The sequence below is a fragment of the Hipposideros armiger genome, unplaced genomic scaffold, assembly GCF_001890085.2.
Source record: "Hipposideros armiger isolate ML-2016 unplaced genomic scaffold, ASM189008v1 scaffold_160, whole genome shotgun sequence".
NCBI classification, from domain to species: Eukaryota; Metazoa; Chordata; class Mammalia; order Chiroptera; family Hipposideridae; genus Hipposideros; species Hipposideros armiger.
Window position 1 is genome coordinate 2393260 of NW_017731510.1, and position 25508 is coordinate 2418767.

The following is a 25508-nucleotide window of genomic DNA, read 5'->3' on the forward strand; positions in this document are numbered from 1 at the left end:
TTGGAAACCTGATTTTGTTTATTTCCTTTGGAGAAAATATATGATGAAAAAAAATCAGAAAGAGGAGACATTAGAATCATAGATAATGTAATTTTCAAAATTCCCTTACATTTTGATGTTTCTAATTTTTTATTTTTTTATTTTATTTATTTTTTATTTTATTTATTTTTTATTTTATTTTATTTTTTACATTCTGAATAAAATGGACTGCAGTGCTGTGCTCTGGAGGTTAATAGTAACTTCTTTGTTTTTCAGATACTGTGTTGGCCAACGGTCATGCCACAGACTATTTATTTGTTGGAAATATTGTTTACACAGTAAGTTTATTTCTCTGTTTACAGAACCATTTTAAAGGGCCCATGTGTGGATTCTGCCTCTTGAAACCCTTTATATAAGGCCTTCCTCATTATCATTTACTTCTAATTTTTGAACTATATAATCTAGATGCCTCGATGGTCAGAATGGTCGTGAAATGCTTACTTCATTTGTTAGCGAAGATTATGCAGACTCAAGATTTCTGGACAGGCGATTGACAGATATCCCCATTCTTCCAATGACCATATCACCTCTACCTGTGAAAAAAAAAAAACACAACACTGAGGAAGGTGATTTCTCCCAAATCTTCCAAGTCAAGTAAAGAACAAAAGTGACTGTTACTTGGGAGAAGACAATCACTAAAATGAGGGATTTTCTTGAAAAGTGAACCTAAAACTAACCCCTAGAGAATTAGCTAGCTCCATGGCCCTTTCAAAGTGCAGCTCCTTGGAGTTGCTGCGCTGGAGGGAAGACTTGGGGTTTCTCCTGTAAAGTAAAAATAACTCACTTATGATAATACATGTTCCCAAATTCCTTCTTCTTTTCATAGTATGTTGTTGTCACTGTTTGTCTGAAAGCTGGTTTGGAGACTACGGCTTGGACTAAAGTAAGTTTCCTCTAGAATTATTTCTAGATTTTTTTTTTCTGGTATGATAGCATTTTAAGCCTTGGAAAAACAATCAATTATATCCAGTGTCTTATTTTAAATTTTGCTTGTAAAAATTGTGGTTTGATCTTTATCAGGGTAGATTTGCAAACCAAAGTTTCCTCATGATTCATTTGCTTGGTGCTTAATACACTTAATACTAAGCCTGACACTTGATACGAAACTATTATCAGTCATCTTATTTCAAATGTATATGTGCAAATGTATGTGCACATTGTAAAAAAAAATACACAAAATACAGAAGGACAGAAAGGACAATTTTTAATTTACATAATTTTATCACCAAAAGATAGTTGCTGTTAATACTTTGCTGTATGACCTTCTTGATTTTGTTCTGTGTGTGTATATTTTTAAGATAATGCATTACAGAACACATAGTTTTGTAATCTTTTTTCACAAAATATATATCATGACCATTTTCTATCCCTTAAACTATATTTCTATGAAATCATTGTTCATGATGAAAGAGTATTATTGATATCCCATCACTTATTTAATCAGTCCCCAATTTTAGACATGTTGGTTACTTCCAGTGATTGGGGATTATAACCATTGTTTCATAATTGTCTGTCGCTGCTGTTTAAATAGGCTCCTAATTCTGTGCTGAGACAGGGGGACAGGGGAGAGACTAATGTGGAATCAGGGAATCCGCTAAGAGACAATGGCAATTAATCCAGGGGAGAGGTGATGGTGGCTTAGCCTGGGACATTAGAGGAGGAGGTGGTAAGAAGTGTTAAGATTCTGGATGTATTTGTTTTAAAAAGGTAACAGAACTTGATGATAGATTAGATCATGGAATGTGGAAGAAAGGAAAAGTTAAGTCTCATCGTATAATAAGAGGACAGATGAGAAAAACTTCACAACTCAGTAGCTGCTTAAAGGGACATTGTTAAGATGTAACATCCATTCCAGATTTTTACAAACTTCTTTGAAAAATGCAAAGAACAATCAAAGTCTCAAAATGATCAATAAAAACATCATGTGCGTTTTGTCTCTTCAGAGCGCTCTTACTAGACTACTGAGATCTTTTTTATGCAGCTCCAAATTGGAGCAACTGGTAAGGAATGAGAGGGGTCGGCTAACACTATGGGATGGGTGACCTCCAGGAAGGTCAGCTGTGGTGGCCAAAGCACCTTCATCCTCAGGGCCAGTAGTTATTTGAATTCGTTGTTAAATGAAGAAATTAGGAAGCTAGAACTCTCCAGTGCCTGGAAAGCTATCCAAATCTTTTCATGAAGAAAGCTAGCATGGACACAGGTGGCTCCTGGGCTGGAGAGAGGCCCTGCCTGACTGTGTTTTCTTCTGCAGTTCAGTCACCTGGCCGTCTGGGGAAGCATGCTGATCTGGCTGGTGTTCTTTGGCGTCTACTCAACCATCTGGCCCACCATTCCTATCGCTCCAGATATGAAGGGACAGGTCAGTGCCCCTAACTGTGAGTGGCTTTCTGTGTCTCATGACACTGATGCTTTTCTGTGCGGGCACTTTCCCTGTCTCTTGACAATGACAAACTTCAGGAGAAGGTGGTGTTGCCTGCTGTCATCAAAATGTATCAGGAGGGAAACAAACCAAATCAAGGTGCCTGGAGGAGGTGGTCCCATCCACAGAAATGGCTTTCGAAATTTTAACTATGGTGAAAACTGTGGACCTCAATCATCTGACCTACCCAGCACGTCCATGTTTCTATAATGAATTCTGTGTTAATTGCACACAGTTCATGGTGCTTGGAAAGCTGGAGATGTTTTGAGTCACCCATAATCCAATGGATATGTTGATTGATCGTTGTTAACAATGTTAAGGGCATTATTATACTCTGATTAGTTGATAGTCACCTGTGAAAGGTAAATCTAATTACTCTATTAACCAGAACATTAATGAATCCGAATATCTCATTGTTCATCTCTTGAACTAGAGAGGCTGAGATTGAAATTTTTACCCTTTTATGGATTTTTTTTTTTAGATTTTTACTGGGGAATTCAGGGGATGGGAACAGCGCTGGGGAATTGGGGGAAGGGGAACAGACAAGTTGCTGTCGTTTTGTTCTTCAGTCTAGCTGTGGAGGACGTTGCTTCACTGGCCCAAGTGGGCACCATCATTGTACTCTTCCCGGGCGAGGCAGATCAGTCGCCAGCTTCTGGACGGCTGCTCACTGCGGCTGCTGGCCGCTCACGCTGGCTACTGGCTACACACGGTAGCCCATGGCTACCCACTGCCACATAGCACAGGGGCTGCAGCCTACGCCGTCGCTGGTGACTCAGGGCAGCCCAGCTCCAGGTCGAGCTGTTGTTCAGCATGTTAGCTGTAGAGGACAGTGTCACTGGCCCTCATATGTGGGATCCAAACCAGGGCCCTCTGGCGTCCCAAGCCAGTTCTTAACCATCGCACCACTCGGCCGGCCCTACCCTTTTATGGATTTTTTTCATACTTTCTTTTCTTTTAATTGTCTTTGTCCAATGTTTGAGATGAGCCATCAATAATGATAGACTGGATCTTAGAACTCCACAGTATTGAGTCTAGAGCGGACCTTGACAATCATGGATTCCAACCTCCTTGCTTTTCAAATGAAGCTCCTCAGGCCCAGGCCCTGCAGGCCCACCCCACAGGCCCAGGCCCTGCAGGCCCACCCTGCAGGCCACAGCCAGCATTGCCCTGAGACCCCAACAAGGGGCTGCCCTAGGCTGCATGCTTTAGAGGCCTCTGTGTGGCCATCCCCGGCTGGTTATGTTCCTCTTCACAGGGTAAGAAGCCTACACAGTGTGCACAGAGAACCAGCACCCCCACTTCTAGTCAATTCTCTGGGTTCCTAGGACCCTGAGTTTCCTTCCTAAACAGCCAAAAGCCCACTTCCCTGGCCTGCAGGGTCCTCTTCCCAGATCCAGGCCAGTGTGAGCAGCCCTGGGCTCCAGGGGCAGCTATTTGCAAAGGATACACAGGGGCAGCTATTTGCAAAGGATACACTGGTTGTTGGCACTGGTCTATTCCCCACACCTGCATGAGGCTTCCAGTGCTATGGGACAGAGCCAAGGACACGAAGAGACTAGAGGTGGGTCGGGGGCTTGCACTGTAAGCACTGGTGTCTCTGGCCCAGGAATACACTTTTTAGAGGCAGGCCTATGCAGGCCACATCTGGTTGCTTTCTTTGCCTCACTTATGATACAGAAATGAGCCAAAGCTACTGGGTCTGCCCCAGCCCAGATACATGTCCAGCAGCTGTTTGATGTGAGAGAACCTGCGGGTGGCATTTTCTCATTTTTTACTTGGTGAATCAGCCAGCTGGTACGCCCTGGTGCCCGGAGCCTCCTCTGCATGTGGGTGCTGAGAAGAACAGACATGTCCCATCAGAGTGGGCTTGTGTTGTATCCCCTGATGCATCTCTGCTTTCTGTAAGGAATGAGGACAAACACGTACACACTTCTCAGGTCTCTTCCAAATGCAAGCAATAGAGGAAATTACAGAGCCCTGAATGGATCAAGGAAATTGTTGTGTAACAAAATGAGCATTTCTCAGCAAAGGTGTGTTGTCCCTTTAAGGAAATTAGTTATATGTTAAAGCAGTGTGTTTGTCCCCAAAAAACAAACCAAGAGAAGTATTCATAATAACGATGATCACTTGGTAAGACATTGGTGCCTACAATATCTGCTTTGAGTTCCCTTGCTTCTGGTTAAAGGGGTGTGAGGTCTGATGAATATTTCACTCGGGAATTTTGTGGTGCAGGACAATAAAAGGGACTGCAGCCAATTGCCGTAGATAGTTTTCTAAATTAGAGGAGAGTGACAGCTGACGGGGGCTCACTTGATGTGTGACTGGCTGACAAAGCCAGTTGGTTCCCTTGAAATCCCCTCTTAGTGCCCTCAACAGGAGTCTCTCTGTGGACATTTGCATCAGTAACTCCTGTTCAAATGCACATGAGTTAGGCTGGTCACTGACTCTCCCTCCCATCCAGAGGTTGGATTTCCCAGTGCGGGGTGGGGGGGGGACCCCATTTGCCAACCTGTCACTAACATGCCACATTTTCACTATCTCACACTCATGCTGATCTGTGTGGTTCGAAGACTCAGCTTAATGGTTAAATTTCCATAGTTGGGGATGTTTTGAAGAAATTTAATGAGCCATTCCTACCATCCAAAAGCAAAAAAATTGTAATATTAAATCACATGTCACTTCGGTATAAAAACTTAAACCACATCATTTTAACATTTTTGTTGGTTGGTTTGTTTCCATGAGGCAAATGATGTTTTGAAATCGAACATGGCTGGCCAAGACCTAGTTTTTCATCAGACGTTGAATGAGATGATTAATGCAGTCTTTGTGTCACAGGATTTCTGAGTGGGTGATCCACTGTCTATGTTTAAAGAGCCGTTTATTATCTGCAGTCTTTCTCCAGGAGAGAGCTCCAACTGGGGACAGGGTGTCAGAAAAAATCTCAGAGCCAACTCTAATACTCTTTTATTTGGTGTCTGCCACCCAATGGTTTGGTCATTCTTTGAAAAGTGCTAGGGAAGTATTAAAAAAACATTTTTTTAACACTTTTGAAAAATCGTGTGGGTGAAGAGTGGCTAAAACGAGCCCGAAGTCTTAGAAAGTCTTTCTGCTACCTCCGGAGGAATTATGAGCTGGTGTAAAGAGAGATGGGAATGGGCCCAGGTGGAGTCACAGGAGTGGACTTCTTTGGGGGTCTGTTGAAAATATGCCGAAGTCATGTTCATCCGTTATGTTCTGGGTTGGTGTTAAGGACTGAATGTTTGTGTCCCCCTCAAATTCCTGTGTTGAGGTCCTAACCCCTAGCGTGATGGTATTTGGAGAAAGGGCCTTTGGGAGGTAATTATGTCATGAATGGAGTTAGTGCCCTGCTAAGAAGAGGCCCAAGAGCTAGCCCACTCGTTTTCTACCATGCAATAATACAGTGAGAAGTTAGATGTCTGCAGCCTGGAAGAGGCCCTTCCCAGAGCCCAACCACACTGGCACCCTGATCTCAGACCCCCAGCCTCCAGAACCTGGAGAAGTAAATTTCTGTTGTTGATAAGTCGCCCAGTCTGGGTATGTTGTTATAGCAGCTGAGCTGACTAAGACAGTTGGTGAGGGGTTAGGAGTGAGGCGGACCCTGGGAAAAGATTGCCTTATCATCATCATCATCATCATCATCATCATCATCATCAACATCATCATATTTTAAGAATGTTTCTAGTGATTTTTATAAACCATTTTTTATAGCTCATGAAGCAGCAGGTTTTTGGCAAATGAACATGGTTCCTTTGAGCTCTAGAATGAATCTAATGTCTAATGGCAAACAACATTTCTCACCAGAAGCCAGAGACAGACTCAACACACAAGACGTTGTCTGTTCATAACATCGTCAACTGTTGAAAAGATGCATTGTTACTGGTGGGGTTTCCTAAACGAATTTGATTAAATATTTCTTTGTCTTGTCCATTACATTTGGAGTTTTTCTCACAAGAGAGAAGTCAGGTTTTCCCTGGAGGGCAAAGGAATGAGTGACTTTCCACCGTCAAAGAGTCTTTATCTTCCCTACAGCACCTCGTGATATGGTATGTGAACCCGAACAGGCAGAAGTCCCAGTGGAAGTGTCTGAAATAAAAGAAGTCATCTGTATACTTCTTCCCCTGAGCATATGCAGCATTTATGGGATTTTTAGGGGCACCCCATTTTTCCATATGTCTAGGCCTGAGCTAGATCTAAAGTGACTTTAAAATTCATGCTGGCTCTAATCTAGGGATGATACCAATGTCATCAGCCAGGGAAAATGTGTGTGGTGATGTTTTACCATAGGGGACCGTGTGTGTTTCTTTTTCCCAAGAAAAAACAGAAGTTAGCATAACCAGGGGCTGGCTGTAAGTGTCTCCATAATGGGTCTCCAAAGCCAATGCTTGGAAGTGGAAAATGACAAACTTCGTTTAGCCCAAAGTTACCTGCTAAAGTAGAGCTATGAATTAGAGAGAAGAGGAAAGTGTGATGTAAAACTGGATCAGGAAATGTGCTTATATTTCCTGCATGTTCTTTCTCTGAGCTTTTCACTTTAGGAGTGTCTTATTGGACATCAGTCAGGAGACCTGACCCAACTAGCTTTGTAACCTTTGCTAAATCACTTAACCTGCATGAATTTCCTTATCAGCAATGTGAAGATGACGTCACCCACCCTAGTTACCTCAGAGGAGTGGGGTGAAGATAGAATTAGATAACCTGTGGGAAATGCATAGCACACAGGCTCTTCACTTTCCTGGAGTGATCAATTATTTTTGAACTTTCATAAATATAAATGTTGTGATTTAAACTCCCGATTCTTTTAGCCATAGAATTTTAATATTTATAGGTTCTAGATGTGATGTTTCTCTGTAAGGTTCATTGACCACCTGCATGTGAATCATCTGAGTTGCTTGTTTAAATGACAACCCCTCCCCCAAAAAATACTGGTAACACACACACACACACACACACACACACACACACACACACACACACACACAGAATCAGAATCTCTGAGTGTGAGGCCCCAGCCTCAGAACTTTAGTGAATCTCCAGGCTATTCTTCCCTTTAAATTTGAGAACCAGCGCTCTGCAATGCCTAAAACACCCTAAAATACTACTCCATGACAGTGTGTGAGCCAGTGCTGGGTATTATAGGAGAAGATGGTGTATTTAAAAGATTCACAACTGATGTATTTCTTGTGTGTAGCCGTTGTGTAAGACATGGCTGGTAGTGCCAGCAGCTTTCCAAGGCATCAAGCACTCCAAACAGAGGATTGTACCGAAAGACGTTACATCGTTCACCACGGAAAAATAGTCCTCACCAATGTCAGTGTTTTTCCTTTAAAATTCTTTTCATTGCTAGTAAAACAGGGGGGGGGAAACTTTCACTTCAAAGCCTACAAACTGCTAACTCTGTCTGCCATGCCAAGTTCCAGGCTCCAGCCAGCTTCTGACATATGACAGGCTTTTTAATTTTTTTTTTTTATCCTAAATACAGGAATGGGTTTACTTTTGAGTTTTATATACATGCTTGTGTATACACTGTGCAAATCCCAATGCTCTAAAAGCCAACAGGGAGGAGTGGTTGCTGTTTGCCACCCTAGAATCTTCCCCAAGTCATTGCCTTCTCATGGGCTGTACAGCCTACTAAGACCTCAGGCCCAGGTGTTTTCCACATGAAACAGAAAAAGAAGGATTCTGTTTCCAAGCTGCTTGTGATCTAGGAGGGAAGCCGAAACGTAGCAGTCACGGTCACATCCACTGCCATCTTTGCTCAGCTGTGTTCCCAGAGCATGTCTGAAGGAAAGAGGCCTTCCTGAGGGCCAGGAGAGGACTTGTCCTCAAGTTAACTTTTCCGTGGTGTGGGGACATAGTTGTTCGTCGCCTCAGCCATCCTCCTTTGCTCTTTCCCAAGGAAGCCCAGTTCGTATCCATATACCACACCTTGTGCTAGCACCTTCGGGGAGCCGTGTTGACCCCTGACTCCAGAAGTGGCTTGTTCCCAACCTCCATGCTATAGGAAGTGGCTGGGAAACCCTAAAGGTGACTCGAGGAGATGTTCCCTGGGGGAGTCTAGGAAAGAAGAACATTTGCTCCTGAAAGAAATCCATCAAAGAGATGGCCTTCTCACATGCCTGAGGCAGTTGCTAGGTGGCACATGGAGTAGTTTCCACCTTCAGAACCCCACTGCTGCTGTGAAAGGTGGAATAGAAAGACAGAAAACCAAAGTCTCCTAGGGGATTGTCAATCCTAACAATGAAAGTGGGACTTGAAATAAATTCACCTAATGCCTAAGAAATGTATAAAGTCAAATCTATCGTTCATAGTATCCATAATTGTGCTATGTCTGAGCCTCAGCTTCATCAGGACTATGAAGTAGATAATATCTACCAAATGAAGCCAGCCTTGAAGCCCACCCCCACCCCTGTGTGGGCTCTAAAATCAGAAAATTCAGGCATTGGATAACAGTTCTATCAGAAAAATGGCTTTTGTAGTCATATGTCATGTGAAGTTGTTTTTGTTTTTCTCTTCCTGATTATCAAACAAGAGAGAGAGTGTATTTTTTAAAATGTGTTAGCTTCTTAAAGTGATTTCAGAGTCTTTCTACAGGCAGTAATGGGTATGAGCACCTACTTTTTTCTGGTTGCTTCTTTGCAAGGCCTGCAGAATCACAACAGAATTAGCTTGGGTTCGTGTGACCCGAATCAAACTTCTTTCCTATTCAGTGCAAATCCTAACAGTGAAAGTGGGGTTTGAACTAAATTCACCTAATGTCTAAGAAATTTATAAGGCCAAGTCTACTGTTTATCGTATCCGTAATTGTGCTATTTCTGAGCCTCGGTTTCATCAGGTCTATGAAGTAGATAATATCTATCTTTGGAGTTAATAGGGACATTTAAGAAAATAAAGCATGTAAATAATAGTAGGTAATGTTTACTGAGAAATTACTGTCTCAGACAAAATATACGTTCATATAAATGTTCTATACCAGCTCAGTTATATATGCATACATAACGAATGAAGCATTAGCTCACCTGAGAATCTACTCTACCAGTTGTATGAGGAAGAGGCTTAGAAAGAAAAAACCAGGAGCTTGGCTGGTCAGGTAGTGAGTGGGTAGAGTAGCTGGGACTTCCCAAGTCAGCTAGATGCCAAGGTGAACCCCCTCACTTTGTCACTATGGAAAGCACCTAGGGTGAAAGCATCTAGGCACAAACCAGTTGTCGAGTGCATGTCAGTCAATTCTCCTTCAAAATGTTGCTTTTATTAAATTGTATCTGAAGTGACTTACCCTGCAGTGTAAAATAATTTTTAAAACATAAATGTTGAGTTAGGAGGCATACACATACTTTATGTTTGAGCAGCAATCTTCTGCCCACCCCTAGTAAGTTTAAAGCAACAGCCTTTTTTTTTTTTTAAAGTACATTATGGAAAGCCTTAATTTTTCCAGTCCCTGCTCCCCCTCCCCCTGCACAATTCTCTCCATGTTGGCAGTTTATTTTATTTTGGCCTCTTGTTTCAAGGATGCTGTGTGCTAATTAGAGGCCTGGCGGCTTTGATTGTGAGTTATTTTTCTCCTGGGTTAAAGGTTTTGTTGTGGTGTTGGCATTTGTCATTCATGCTGATGTTAATTTTTTAAATATCTGTCAGCAAATTAAAGTACACATTACATGCTGATTTTGTTTGTTTGTAATATTTATACTCCGTGGTCACAGAGCACTTTTGATGTGGTTTTGAACTTTTCCTTTCTCCAAACATGTGGAAATGTGTATGTGGGGCCCTGCCGTTGAGAGTCGGTGCGCAGGCTTACTTCTCCGACATCTGCAGAGGGAGACGGCCTTGTCTGGTAACCATAGCTGTAGCTCCCCTACCCAGAGACACCAGTGTTCTTTGGGTTTGTTCTACTGAAGAGGTAGATAGGTGCCTGGGAAAGGCCACCAGATAAAGCATTTGTGCAAAAAAAGAGAGGCGGGGTTGGTTAGACGAAGAAGGGAGAAAACTGAATCACAGTGCTATGAAGCATGTGCTAGGGTTTTCCGATTTTGTATAAATGATGATGCAAAGCTGCTGTTGACAGTATTCACGATAAGATCAAAATAGTGAAAGGGCTTAAAGTAGGTGAGATTTTCAGTTACTCCTGTTGCTGTCAGCATAGTGAGACATCATAATGTCCATTGAAGAAATCGTGTGCTTTTTGAACCTGGATTAACCAGCTGCCGTAAGGGCTTGGCATCCCTTTGACTAGACAGGAAAAGAGTCATCTAGGTTGCCTTTGTCTGTGCCTATAGTGTACTTTCATTCACAGGGGTTTTTTTTTGGGGGTGGTGGTAATTATTGCAACATGATTTTGATAAAGGATAGAAACCACCAAAAGGGCAAACGAATGTAAAGGTGCAGATATGCCCATTGGTGCAGTGAAGTCAAGCCCCACCCACTCAGCTGCAGCAGAAAAGATGCCCTGTGCATCCTGGGTGCAGTGGCGTGTTGTTGTCTGTGGTCTGCCTGACACCCATTTCCCCCTTTTCTGGTCACAGCCCCTAAAGCCCTTCTCCTCTTTCAGAACACGCATTGAAACACTGCTGGTTCTCACCCTGCTCCCCCTCTGGGTCTGAACCCACCACCCAGGACCAGTCAGCCAGGATCTTCATGTCATGGACCATGGAGGTTGGCTCAGGAATGGGTGTGGTGACCCACACCCCTGAGATCCCATTGGCACTGAGAGACAATTCAAGGATTTTTTTATAGAAAAAAATAGGGGGAAAGCTCTCTTGCTGCTGGGTTTGAGACATAGGGATGATGTCAGCTTGGAGCTGCCATCATCTCTATGTCACAGGGAGAGAGTGCCACCACAGAGAGAGTGCAGGGCTGGGATGAAATGAGCACAAGAGGAAAGCCAAACTGAGAGGTGACAGCACTGAGGCCACTCCTGGATGCAGCTCTGCCTGAAGCTAGGGTCATCTCTGAACTTTCAGAGAGACATAAACCAATATATTCCCGTTTTTGCATAAGACAATTCCAGTTGGATTTGTTATTTTTGGAAAGAGTTCAAATTAATGAAGAAATTGATAAGTTACAGACACAAAGGTAGAATTGGCTGGCTCAAGTTAAGATAGAGAGAACTCTCAAGTTGCTTCTGGAAATTTGACCATTGTCGTTATGTTGTAGAAAAGCAGCTGGCGAATGGTTCCTACTGTGAGTCCCCAAAGTTGGAGTATCAAGAGACTTTGCCTACTTTTCATATCCTTAAGCATGTTCCCCCACCGTCACCCACCCAAGAAAGAAAAGACAGGCTTGAGCAGAACTCATTGTTTACCACAGAGATGAAAGGAAATAGAAGCTTTTCTAAGAGAGGCCTGTTTCTCGGCACCAACAGTTCAAATTGGCTTCGAGTCAAATGTTCCCGAGCAGCACTGTCCAATAGAAATAAAATGGGAGACACGTGTACAATTTTGAATGTCTAATGGCTCCATTACAAAGGTAAAAAGGAACAGGTTAAATTGGTTTTACTAATATATTTAGCCCAACATTTCTAAAATATTATCACTTCGATGTGTAATCAACATGAAAAGAAATTATTAATGAGATTCTTGACGTTCTTCATGTACTTAGTCTTTGAAATCCAGTGTGTCTATTAGACTTAGAGTTCATCCCAGGTCAGACGAGACCTATTTCAAGTGCTCAGGAGCCACTTCTGGCCGTTGGCTACTGCACTGGACAGCACAGCTCTTCACCAACAGAGATGTGGGAGCACAGATTCATTCTGCAAAGCGAAATGTCGTGGCCGCTAGACTGAGAGGTAGGACACCGGCTTCCAGGCCCCTCCCCCACACCCAGGGTGCAACCGCCTGAGTTGGATTTCATTGCTTGCAATGAAGAGTCTTGGCTCTTACACTAAAAAATAAAATGTGGGACAACTGAGCTGTTAATCTATGCTTATTAATTGCGTTAAGCAGGGTTTATAAACCAAGATTTATAAAGCACGGATCTGATTAAAGTGGTTTTTCCGAAGCGTTGGCTAATATCCTAACCATTCCCTCTTGAATGTGGGAGGGAAGAAGTCAGGCCCCAGGACTTCAGGCATGTTTACGTCATGCTGCAGCCATCTGAGCAATAATAGCCAACGCCACCGCAGCGAAATTAGACCTGTTCCTAACAGACGGTTCACTAGTTCAATAAGTGGCAACTCCTATGTATGATTATTATCCTACTCACTAAGATTGTGTAAACCCTTCGTCTTTTTATCCCTCCAGAGTTTCAAGCCCCTTCCCCCATCACCATGCTGAATCTAAGCACTACCATTTTTACCTCCTAAATATCTCTTATGTATGTCTCCTTCCCTCTAGTTCTGGTCCCCTCTAGTTAGTTGGTGCCAAAGCATTTCTTCCCTGGACCACTGCAGTCGCCTCATGACTGGTTTCCTAGCATCCGGTCTGCCTCGATTCATTGCTCTACTGTAGCCAAAGTAGTCCTTCGAAACACAAATCTGTACCTCACCCGTGCTGGTGTGCCTTGCTTGTGCTCTCACAGTGCGGTTGGACCTACTCACCTCACTTCCCCAGTGCCCTGGTCGCCACCTCCACCTAGCTAATGCTTACAGAGTTCTCAGACCTCAGATGAGTCATTACTTCCCCAGGGTGCCTTCTCCACCCCCACCCCAGTATCCATTCTCTTAAAACTGTTGACCTTTCCTTTGTTTCACTCACTGCAATTAAAAAGTGCCTGAGGTAACACTTTACATTCATTAAGACAGCCACTATTTAAAAGGAAAGGAAAGGAAACAAGTATTGATGAAAATGTGGGAAAATGAAATACTTGGTACTGTTGGTGGGAATGTGAAATGGTGCATAACTGTGGAAAACAGTATGGAGGTTCCTGGAAAAATGAAACATAGAATTACCATATGATTCAGCAAATCCACGTGGGAGTATATACTCAAAAGAATTGAAAGCAGGATCTCAAAGAGATATTTGCTCACCCTTGTTCATAACAGCTCTATACACAGTAGCCAAGAGGTTGAAGCAACTCCAAATGTCCATTGACACATGATAATTAAAATGTGGTTTATACATACAATAGAATATTATGCAGTCTCTAAAAGGAAAAACAATCCTGTCACATGCTGCAACATGGATGAATCTTGAGGATATTATGCTAAGTGAAATAAGCCAGTCACAAGAAGAAAATACTGTATGCTTCCACTTATATGAGGTACCTAGAGTAGTCAAATTCATAGACACAGAAACTAGAATGGTGGTTGCCAGGGGTTGGAGGGAGAGGCAAATGAGTGTACTGTTTAATGGGGACAGAGTTTCAATTTTGCAAGATGCATAAGTTTTGGAGATCTGTCGCACAACAACGTGAATATAGTTAACATTACTGAACCATATACTTAAAAGTAATTAAGATGGTAAATTTTATGTTATGTATTTTTCACCACAGTTTTTAAAAATTTACATTTATGAGATTTCATAATTAATATCAGTTTCTTCCTCTAAACAGTAAGCTCTGTGAGCAATGTGAATGTTCTTCAATATATCCTGGGCACCTACCTCCCATTTTTTCTGGCATTCAGTAAATATTTGAAAGACTTGATAAAATGAAATTAAGCTCCTGTCATGTAGAATTGGGAAGTATCTTTGGCTTTGTGTAATAGGTGCTTAATATCTGTTTGCCAAATTGATAACATAAGCGGATAGATGCCCAGTATTCGAACATTTGGAAATAGCCTCGTACAGGATCTGTACATATAAGTGATTGACAGATCAATGAATTTAGCATTTTTCTTAGGAGAAGCATGCTCAAAAAAACAATAGCACAAGCCATGTGTTTTTCTCACCAAAAGAATGATTTCCAGTTTTAAAAATGTTATAATATTCCCAGATAAAATTTTGGTTGAATTATTTCAGCTACATGGGTGGTATCTGTGGTATAGCATTCATTAATATTGGTATGTGTAAAGGTTTAATAATAAAGTTTAATTACTTCCTGGAAAATGCTTGTTTTGGAACTGATATTAAAGAAAAGGAATCAAAGTGGATTTTTTTGAGTACCTAATTCAAGGAAGTACTAAGATAATCATTGTCCAGTAGTTTTATTATGGGAGATAAAACTGATGGAGATAATGGGTCACAGATAGTTCTGGCAGAATGACGTTCCCTAAACCAATACTTGATGGGGCAGTATTTTCATTACTTTGTTGAAGGGATTGGTATTTTTGGAGTAACAGATAAAAGCACAGAGTTAGAGAGCAGACTTTGGTCGAGAAAATGTCAAGGTTAGGTAGAGTTTAGTTAACAGCTGGCCGCTGATAAATCTGCGATGATTTCATGGACGAAATGGACCTTCTCTAGGGGGATTATTTTCTCCGTCAATCCAGGCTCATGGATTTGCCTTAGAAGACGCTTAAAGCATGGGTGGATCTGGCACCAAGAGCCGAGTTGGGGCCTAAAATATTAGTGTCAAGTAAAGTGATATTGCAAGAGAAGAAAAAGTTCAAGATTTGGAAAGTCTGTCCCCAACACAGCATCTTCATTAAAGGCAAGGAAAGCAATAAGGAAAGTGAGTCTGTGTCGAGGAAACCCAGAAGCCAAGGTGGGGAAGCACAGAAGCTGCAGGGCAGAGTGACTGACTCAGGAGGGTGGATGAGAAGCTTCCTGTGATGGAGGAGACCAGGTGGAACGCTGAGCCCAAACAAGAGGGCTTAAAGGGAATTGCAGGCTTCTTGAGAAATTTTCCTCCACGTGGTATCAAGAAAGAATAAGATTGACCATGGATAAAGGTCCAGTAACATAATAAGTCAGAATTTTGCCTTTTTATGATTAATGTGGGAAAAGTCATTCTTAGAAAGAATAGGAAATAAAGGGCATAAGAATGTTATTTTGTATTAATCTTTCTGTCTGCTAAATTGGTTAAAATGAATCTAAAAATAATTGCCCTTGTCTGGGCTGTAAAAAGGTGGTTTTTCATTGTTTTTTTAATCCTTCCACCATTAAATGAGAATTAAATAGTGCATGAGGCCATTATAATAGTTTTCTGTGATATAAACTTATTGAGATTTTAAAAATCTAAGATGCTCATTATTTTGGAAGATAGCTCATTAAGCCAGAATAGGTTGTTTTGAACAGGAAATTTAAAATCAAGAAGCTACTTTAGGTAGAAACTTCAAGTTATAAGTTCTGGAGATCTAATGTACAGCATGGTGACTATAGTTAACAATACTGTATTATATACTTGAAAGCTGCTAAGAGAGTAAATCTGAAATGTTTTCATCACAAGAAAAAAACATATAACTATGAGGTGATGGACAGTAACTAGATTTACTGTGGTGATCCTTTTGCAGTATATGCATATATCAAATCATCATGTTGTACACTTTAAACGAACACAATGTTATATGTCAATTATATCTGAATAAAACTGGGAGAAAAGAAGCAACTTAGATAATTAATAAGTTGTCTACATAGGGACTTGTTCATTTTATTAGAAGAAAAACTAATTCATTTTTTTCAGTGTTTTCAAATTTAATTGAATGAGTGTAATGGAGGCAGTCTTCTCATACTACAGCATGAACCTGAATTCATGCTTTTTATGATGTCCTTCTGACACAATCACCTTAGTGATGGGTGGCCACCCAGTAGATGCCATTTCAGGGCCACTTTCTTCCCCCATTTTTTTTTTAAGAAAAGTAATTACATCCTTATTCTTCAGTATCATTTATGTAACTACCAAGATTGTGTTGTCATTCTAGAAAGTTACGGTTTGGATCTGAGGCTCTACAGAGCTCGGGTCTTTATCCTCCAAACTTCTGACAGTGAAACAAGCTTCCAAAACTCAAAACTCTAAACAATGACTAAGAACATGACATATTTGAAGCTGTATCATTTGTGAATCCTCCATGTCATTTTACTTTCAGTTTCACAGAGAGTTGTTCACATTCGTTAGTTTTATGTACATATTCTGCCTTCTTTAAAGCTAGTTCTCGATTGTTTTTTCTTTGATGCCCTCTGTCGTTTCCACCCCTGCTCTTCCCTTAACTCGAGTTCCTGTTCAGTCTTAGTTTCTCCAGGATATCGCCTTTCATGTTTCTTAGAGCAAGTGCCTGTCTAAACTTCTGTACACTGCTGTAGTGGCTTAAGTTTAGATGTGAGTTTATTGATCACAGCTTTGCCAAGAGAACCCTCTCAAAACCAACACCTCTTGGGTTTACTACCCAAATCACTGTCACTGTGAATTCTGAAGTCATTTCATGTCCCGTCCCCCCCCCCTCCCCCGCCAACCCTTCAGACAAGGCTTGGAACGTGGCTTTGTTCGTTAAGGACTCATTCAAGACAGTACTTGTTCTGTGCAGTTACCAACAAAGGGAACGTGCTCCTTTTCCAGTTGGCTTCCTAACAGATCCTCAATTGTAAGTAGACAGAGAGCCCTCGAGACCTGAAATACATATGTCAATCTTAGAAGATTGCCTAAGAAAATAACTAGTTTGGTAACTAGATTGTAAGCAAAAGCTTAATAGTTGAACCTCTCACTCCCACTTAGCACTGGCGAAAAATGGGCTTTCGTTGATTCCCTGTAGATGCAAAACTTCTTGAGGACAGCATCCTCAGTGCTGTGTAGAAAACAATTCAGTGTTTACAAGATAGATGACTGAGGTGGAAACGGAGGGCTAGAATATACAGGAAATGAGCGCCCCTCCCCAGTCATCACCAATCAGGCCCCTCAGACATGCCGGGTTATTGATTATTTGCCATAAAGTGTGTGTCAAAGCTAATGAGTAACATTACAGGATAGTAACCACATGATGAATATAAATAATTTCGACTAATTCTGTGCCATCCACTGCTTGGCCTCCCTGCACCTTATGGTCTGAAACAGGTAAAGCACAACTTTTGTTGTCTTTGTCTCACCCTAACACGTCCCCTCCTGTTCCAGTGGTGTCATCACCTTCCCCTGTCACACATGCTTAATAAAACCTGCATGCTACCTTCCTCCTGTCTCTCCCTCATTACCGGAGCTCTACCCAACACATGCAGAAATCCACCCAACATCATTAATTTTCACTTCGTGCAGCTGTGTTGTTTGTACGTGTGTTATAGCATTTATGGCATTATGTCACCACTCTCATATCAGAAATTTTATGTTATTTGTTCCAAGAGGGCACAATGGTCTGCACACATCCGTGGTCTGTAGGACATGTTGAAATGGCAGGAGAGAGGGGAGCATCTGGCATGGAGGAAGGACAGGACTTTCAGTAAACTCAGAATCAGGGCTCTGGAAGTTGTCTTTTCTTGTGGTTTATTTCCATGAAAAAAATACCCTAAAACTTAAACTCTTGTTCCCTGCTAGTGTCTCTGTTTTAGACATTATTTACTGAGCACCCAGGACAATCTCTGCAGTGGTGGCACTGAATGAAGACTCCTGAGGGAGGGCAGGCTGCTCTGTTGGTCTTTGGCCTTGACGTTGGAGGTTTGGGGCTATAACATTCTAAACTTTTCTTTATTAATTATACCAGTCAGGTATTTGGTTGCAGTGGGGGGAAAAAAATAACGACTTTGACTTACTAAACAGAAAAGCAATAAGTAGAGGTAATGATGCAGCCCACAGAATGTGGGCTTATTGGAAAGGCTTAAGAACCAGGCTCAGAAAGCTGGTGGGACCCACAGAGGCTACCCGGGAACCAGGTGTCAGCACACAACCTGGCACTGCTGTCACTGGCTGTTTGCCTCTGTTAGTGATGGGCTTTGGCCTCCACCACTGCGAATAATCCTTGAGTTACCCAAGTGCAGGCAGGAGCACCTGATGGACAAGCCCGGGGCCCCTGCCATGATGCCCCAGCGGTTTTCTTTATGTGAGGGCCTTCCAGCAGATTTATTATGAAGTGACTCAAATGTGTTTTAGAATGATCCTGGCAAATGTCCACATTCTCCTGCAGGAATGGAAGGAAAACACAGTGGTTAGGGGAGAAGCCTAGACCATTTCATGAACAGCTTCTCTCGATGGGAGGACAACTTTGCCTAATTTAACAGATAATAGGAATAAGTTCAAGAAGTACAGTTAGAAATATATATTCAGTCATCAGCAAGAGTCATCCTTATAAGAAAACGTACAGGAGACCAGTGCTTGGGGAAAGAGGACTTGAGCTTGGTCTGCTTACAAAAGGTAGATGGTAAGGAGGAGATGACATCCTGGACAAAAGCTGCAGGAGCAGGGTCTGTCCTTGGGACGGCCTGTTGAGGGCAGAGGGACTGTGACAGATAATCAGATGTCAGGTATTCTTCAAATCAGAAATTAATGACATATAATTATCTATAACTTGTCAGTGTCTAAAGAACTTTAACAATTTTTCTTTAGTTGGACTTCAAAAATATCCGGTAGCTAATCCATAGAGGGTTGTCTCTTGGCAGAGTTGCTTTGTGTGGAGCAGCTGAACATTCCATCTGATTAAAAAGTGTAATTCCCTCATTTTCTCAGGATACTGTCAAGTCAGCAGCAACCAAAAAAGAAAAGAGGGGGAAAAAAAATGTGATTAGCATTATTTCATTGTGTTAATTAAAACACTGTGGTAGTAGTTTCAGCTTGAGCGAATCAGTTACTAAAACTAAGGGAAGTTGCTCCCCAGCCATAATCCTTCCTTATGTGTGGCCTTAAGTGGTAATGAAAGGTTTGAGATGAATTTTGCTTATGCAGCAGGATTTAGGCATTACGAGGATCTTTCTAGAATACATTTAGATCGATTCATGTGAATGTACTGAAGAACCTTCCAATAAGGAAAGAGTATTGATAAGCTACCATTTTTCCTCTCCCGGGAGCTACTCTTTATGGTTACACATTGTTAAGTACCCCTAATCTCACCTATCCTGTATGCCCCCAGAAGCTATTCAGCATAAGTTAATCTTTTCAACAGAAGCAGCCAACTTTTCTAGCAAAGGAATTTGCTGTTTTTGTGGTTTGGGTAAAAAGGTGGTTCATTTTACTGGTTTCTCGATGAAATATGTTTCATGATAAATTCAATCTTTCCTCAAAAAATAAAATTCTACCTGAAAGCTATTCTCAGTTGAAGTAGCCAAATATTGAGTTTGTGTGGACCTGGGCAAACAGTTTTGGGTCCAAGGTTAAGGATTTTTTTTGCTGGAGATATTACATCCAGAAAGAATAATATCCAACACATTGACACTGGTTTTCAAATATATTCATTTGCTTTCTTTTGTCTTAGGGGGAATGTTTTTCTCCCTGCTCCCCTTTTTAATCTTTTCCTTGGTAGAATCAGAGGGACTTTGGCCAGCGATAACTAGCGGAAGTGTACAATGTGTGAATGAATGCATAGGAGAGCAGCTGGTATTCTTGCACACACTTCAGAGAAAGTCCCTTGCACTCTGACTTTGGCGTAGCATGCAGGAAATTCCTCATTGGCCTGCCCAATGCAATAAACAGACCTCCTGCATCTAACCACAGCCACGCTGAAGATTCTTATGTGGGGCTACTTTTGCTCTTTTGTATAAAAGTGAAGGGTCCCAGCGTTGCTATTCCTCACTGTCTTTAAATCCCAGGCTTTGGAATTTGTGTCGGACTGGGTTTGGGGTGAATAGGACTTGTGGTTTGACTTAGTCTGTGTCCATTCTGCAAGCATGGAAAAGGTGGACAAGGTAAACAGACCCCCTGTGGATATGCTCCAGAGAAACCGCGTGTTCTATCAGATTGATCAGAAAGTTCAGAAATTAACGTCCTCCTTTTGGTGACTGATGCAGACATCGCTGGCTCGAATCAGTGCAGGTGAGAACGTCAGTAACCCTGCTACTCAAAGTGTGGCCCCCAGCCCGGCAGCCTCGGCCTCAGCCTCCCTGGCTTCCCCAGAGAGAAGGCTTTCTAGAAATGCTGAATCCCAGGCCCCAACCTGGAACTGCTGAGCTGGAATCTGCATTTTAACCAGATCCCCATGTGGACCGTTGGACACTAAAGGTGGAGAGGCCCCGAGTTCAGTCCATGCTCCCAGAGTCCATTCCAGCAAGATGTCCACGGGAGGGTATGAGGGAGGGAGCAGTCTGATCAGTGGGGCACAGAGGAAGGAGAGCAGGAGGACATCGCCTGAGTTAAATTATGCTCATTAATTCAATTTGAGGCAGGAATGTGTGTAAATAAACGCGGGCAGCTGCAGAGGCTCTGTTTCCTGCAGGGCTCAGGCAGGAATGCAGGGGCCAGTGGCCGTGCAAACCTGTCGGGACCAGCCAGCTAGCCCTGCAACCACAAGATAATGACGGAAAAGATGGTATTATCGTTATCGAATTAGGGAGGTTTTCAATGCAGAGTTGAGTGCCAAACCAAGTGGAACTAGAGGCTGCTCTCTCATAGATAAAAATCTTAATTATTTGAAAAGCTTAAGCTAACTCCACTGCTCCCTCCTCTTTTTTTTAACCAATACAGATCGAATTTTCAGGGGTTAAAGTGAGCGGGACAGTGCCAGGCCCTATGTGGCCTGCCAGCATTTCCAATTGTAAATTACCTGTTGTCTCCCACCTTTTCCCTTACAAACTGAGCCCATGAGAAACAGGGAAGAGAAAATGGAGTCGTACAGGTTAAGAATGACGCCTCCGAGCCATGAAGCTATAAAATGTGTATAGGTTTGATGTTTGGCACTTTGTGTTCCTTAACTGTTTGGGGGGGCTCAGCGATCATCACCAGTTGATATTTCTTCAACCCCAAGTGGAGTGCTGGGCCAGGATGCTTGCCTAACAGTTAAAAGGTGGCTCTCGTATTGTCATTTTTTTAGGAGCTCGTTGAATGTTACTTATTCCAAAGAGACAGCTATGTCCCAACTTAAAAATTAGCCACCAGTCCCTTGTCCCTGTTCGCTAATGGAATGGCTATAAATAAGAAGAGTCATATTCTTCTTTAATTTGATCTGGAAACGTTTTCCTTCATGCCTGGGCTGCTGTTGGTGATGATGAGAAGAACTAACCAAGTGCTGGCACTTTATTGAATGCTTCACAGATTTAATTCTCACTGCGATACTATTGACATTTTGCAGACAAGAAACCGAGTCCTGGTCAAGTTAATGAACTTGCCCATGGCCACACAGTGAGGAGACGAGCCTGGATTGACTTCAGGCTGCCTGGAGAGCCCCTAAAAGCAGCCATTCACCCTCAGTGCACCTTCTCTTTGAATCACCCCTCCCCCGCCCCACACCCCTTTCCCAGAGAGCTCCATGCCTACTCTGTGCTCTTAGAGCCCTCCGCATAATTTTGTTATGAAAGAATATTTTTATTATTACCAAAGACTAATGTGTGTACAAGCCTCACACCCACTGGATTGTTAGGAATTTTATTAGAGGAGAGACTGGCATAAAATGGGCCCTCAGCGAACAGTAATGAATTCCTCCTGAGTTCTGACAGTCCAGGATCTGCGTTCTTATGCCTCACTCTGGTCCTGGAGAAGAACATGCAAGGTAATCGGACTTACCCAACACTGAGTGGAATTCACAGGCAGAGTGGACAGCCCTTGTGTCTTGGCCTTGTCCCTGCTTCTTTCAAAGGCTAGAGAAAAGTCCCCTATGGGCCACTCTGGGGAAAACACCAGCTCAGTGTACAGTGCCCATAGAGAACTCCCACCCACGGTGACGGTGACGCAGCCTATACGTGGGAGTGGGGAGGATGGCTGGGAAATCATGCAAGTCAGTGAAGGCCTTGATTGACAGTCTGGCAGGCACACTGCTTTTAGCTTCAGAGGGATTTAAACTCTGGGCTCAGAATGACAGGAAACAAAGTCAGGAGTTTTCATTTCTAGTTATTTCATTCCTTTTGTACACACAGCCTTTTCCTTCAGGAAAAAGGGAGTTCAGATAGGGGGTGGGGCACAAAAAGATGAGAAATCCAGTTATTTGGGCTTATCCATCTAGCCCACCCTAGTATTCTAACTTTCATCAACATCTGGTAGATTGGTTAATAGAAGGATGGGCGGTGCACTCCTGCTTTCTGTGAGGACCCACCTCTGGGAGACTCAGAGGCCTTTGACTGGCTCTCCCAGACCAGTGCAAGCTGCAGCTGAGTTGGTCTCTGCTCCCTTGGCACTCCCAACAGTGTTGCAAAGGGACTCGACAAATTCATATCACTCCTTTGGGATTTAGGATGGCGGTTGATCAGTGTTGGGGGAAGAACATCATTGCAGGGTTTCATTCTCTGTCACTCATCACCAACACGCCCAACTCTCACATTGTCAGAGACTGATTTATTTGTGGGTAACGCCATCCCCCTGCTTCTGCTCCCACTCTCTTCCCTTGCCTGTCTCCTCCCGCTTTCCCTGCTCGTTAGCAGGCTAGCAGAGAGCAGGCTGTGGAAGGAAACGGAGATAATTCTCAAGTTGGCATCCACTGGGCTTGTGCTCCAAGTGTGCTTCCTGCGGGAGATGGGAATTTTGCACCCTGATCCCCTGAGCTAGATCAGCGGTAAGTCCGTTCTCTCAATAGATGTCTCCTTGAGCGCTATGGTGACTTTCACTCCCAAGCTCTTGCTGCTTACGTTGACCTGAGACTGTCCTGAACATGCTTTGAAAAGGAAGATATTTGCGGAATGGAGCCCAAATCAGAGCCCTTGAGTGAACAGAATTGATTTTCCTACTGCTGTCACTTGCCTTACCTGGTGACCTCAGGCACTTGGCCTCCCCCCGGAGCCTTCCGCAGGCCCTGGGCCCTTTCTTCATGCCCCTCTGTCCACTCTCACCCCTCTCCCTGCTCTGCTGACTGTTGACTGTGGAGATTGAGAGCTCTATCTACAGAAATAAAAGGGACTTGGCACCATGGCCGTCGCCAGAGAAGCCTCCTGGGCCATTGCCTTCGTGTAGCAGTGCCATAAAGGCTTCCACGTCCTGCTCTGCACAAGACTCACATGGTCATACAACCTAAGGGTCAATCTCCCTTCTTTTGCCTCTTCTGTGTCTCTTTCCTTCATCCTCACCTTCTCTCTTTCCATTCGTTCACCTGGGATGATAAAGAAGGGAATTTAAAGGCTACATATTAGGTCTGGCAATTGTCTGAGGAATACCACTTCCCCTTTCTGGACTCATTAACAGGATAGAGCGTGGCTGGTGTGACAGTCACCAGCGGCCCACATAGCCCAGTCCTATCCCAGAGCAATCTTAGTGTCCCACCATTTCTGATGATGCTATTTTCATTGCTTTTAATTTGATAGTCTTGTTCCTCTTAGAATTCAAGTCATAACAGATAGAAGGGCAGTTCAGTCAGAGCAGGGTATTTGTGAAGCCAAGACACTTTTTTCCCATTCAAAATTGGCCTTTTCCTCAGCCAGAGCGATTGCTTCCATGCATTACTTCTTAATGATATGCTTACCTACCTAGACTCACACACATCTTCCTTGCCCTAGGTAATCCAGTACTAACTTATAATAAGCAGGATTCCTAGTGAAGGAAAGGATTTTTCCAAGACAAGCAAAGGGAATTGTGGTTTCAAAATTCCCAAGAGAAACTCAATGAAATGCTACCAGAGAGGATGTGAGAAGACAACGTAATGGAGAGAGCAGCCTACGAGGGTAGCACATTGCTAGCTGTCTCTGCTCATGTTCCGTTATTTTAAAATTGCATTTGGTTTGAAGGAAGTTTTTTTTTCCTCCAAAAACATTACAGTAGCTAGTTCTAAAATCGGTATGCAATGTCATATCATTTCTTAGATAAGGTGTATGCTTTTATATACGTGATCTGATCAATAAAATGACATTAGCTTTTCCAAGTTATCAAATATGGCACCTGTCCCACGACAAGAGAAGTTGGGATGTGGGGGTAGTGATGGTAGAATAAAGTATTTGTTGCAGGGATGAAGTCATCAGTCTAAATTAGCTCTTGTCCTGGAAGGCTCTCCAAGTGGAAATGGTGGCATCTGGCTCTAGCTGGGTTGGATTGCATGTGTTTTGTGTGTTTTTATAATTAGAAGCGCATTCTGTGCCTCTGCTTTATAGACAGTGTCTGTGGTATGGTGCCCCCCTTTTGGCCTCCCTGTTTTTTGTCACATCTGCAAGTGCAGTCTGCTGTTTGTAAACAGGTCACTAAATCCAGACCAGTGGCGTGAAATGCAGCTGATGCCATGTATGGCCTTACACGTTCCACATGTGTGGGATGCTGACAGCAAGAGTGGGAGGCCCTGGGGACCCGACCTCGCGGGGCCAAGCACCTCTGTGCCAAGCAGTAGCCCATCCCAGCCAGATGGCAGCTGTCCGTACCATGTGCTGGCTGTCGAGAGGCTTATAGAAAAAATGTTCTGAGACTCAGGGCCTTCTCCAGAGGGACCATCAGAGATTAACTGCCACGAGAGCAGGAAATGATGAGGAAACCATGAGGAGGCTTCCATTCCCAGCCCCTTGGTGTTCCATGGGATTCATGTCTATGGGGTTATAGCATCCTGTTGCCTGTTCATTATAGAGTCAAATCTGCAAAGAAAAGGGGAGCCAACTGAGGCACAGTACCTCGTCAACTAGCAGACACGGAACGTTGTTCTGTCAAATACTCGTCAAGTATCCATACTGTCTAAGTGGTCTCTGTTAACATCCATGCTGTGTGATTACATCTGTAGAAAGTTCAAAAATCTGCAAAACTCATTTATGGTGTTAGAGGTCAGGAGAGTGGTTACGCTCCGGTGAAGGGAAGATGAGTAAGAAACGGAAGAGACATGAGAAGCTTTCTACTAAGTTTCTGGGGTTTTGTCCTTGTTGTTTTTAGCTGAGTGCTGTGTCCACAGGTATTCATTGTGCAAAAATGAAACATCATTTGAGATGTACACGTATGATCTGTGCTCTTTGTCGTCGTATAGATGTTTTACTTGGATAAAAAGTTTACACTTCAAAGTATGACATAAAAGCATAAGGAAAAACTTCTTTCCTCAATCCAACTTTCATTAATAATAAATTTAGACAGGAGAAGAGAGAAGGAGGCAACAGATCTAAGTAGGTGTTTCCATGTACAGGACCCCGAGATAGGAACTTTCTTCACATCTGCCCTCATGAAAAGAGTCTAGCTTTTAATACCTCTTCTTATTAAGTTTGTCTATTGAGGG

At 42.9% G+C, this 25508-nt stretch overlaps 1 protein-coding gene across 7 annotated transcripts in view; it reads left to right on the forward strand.

Annotated features, from left to right (window-relative positions):
* Positions 1-25508, forward strand: part of ATP8A2 (ATPase phospholipid transporting 8A2) — a 624797-nt gene that overhangs the window by 481720 nt on the left and 117569 nt on the right. For all 7 annotated transcript variants that reach the window (XM_019651455.1, XM_019651453.1, XM_019651451.1 and 4 more), the window contains 3 exons: positions 256-317; positions 866-922; positions 2291-2398. In XM_019651455.1, coding sequence (XP_019507000.1) covers positions 256-317; positions 866-922; positions 2291-2398 — 227 coding nt within the window. The remainder of the gene's footprint in view (positions 1-255; positions 318-865; positions 923-2290; positions 2399-25508) is intronic.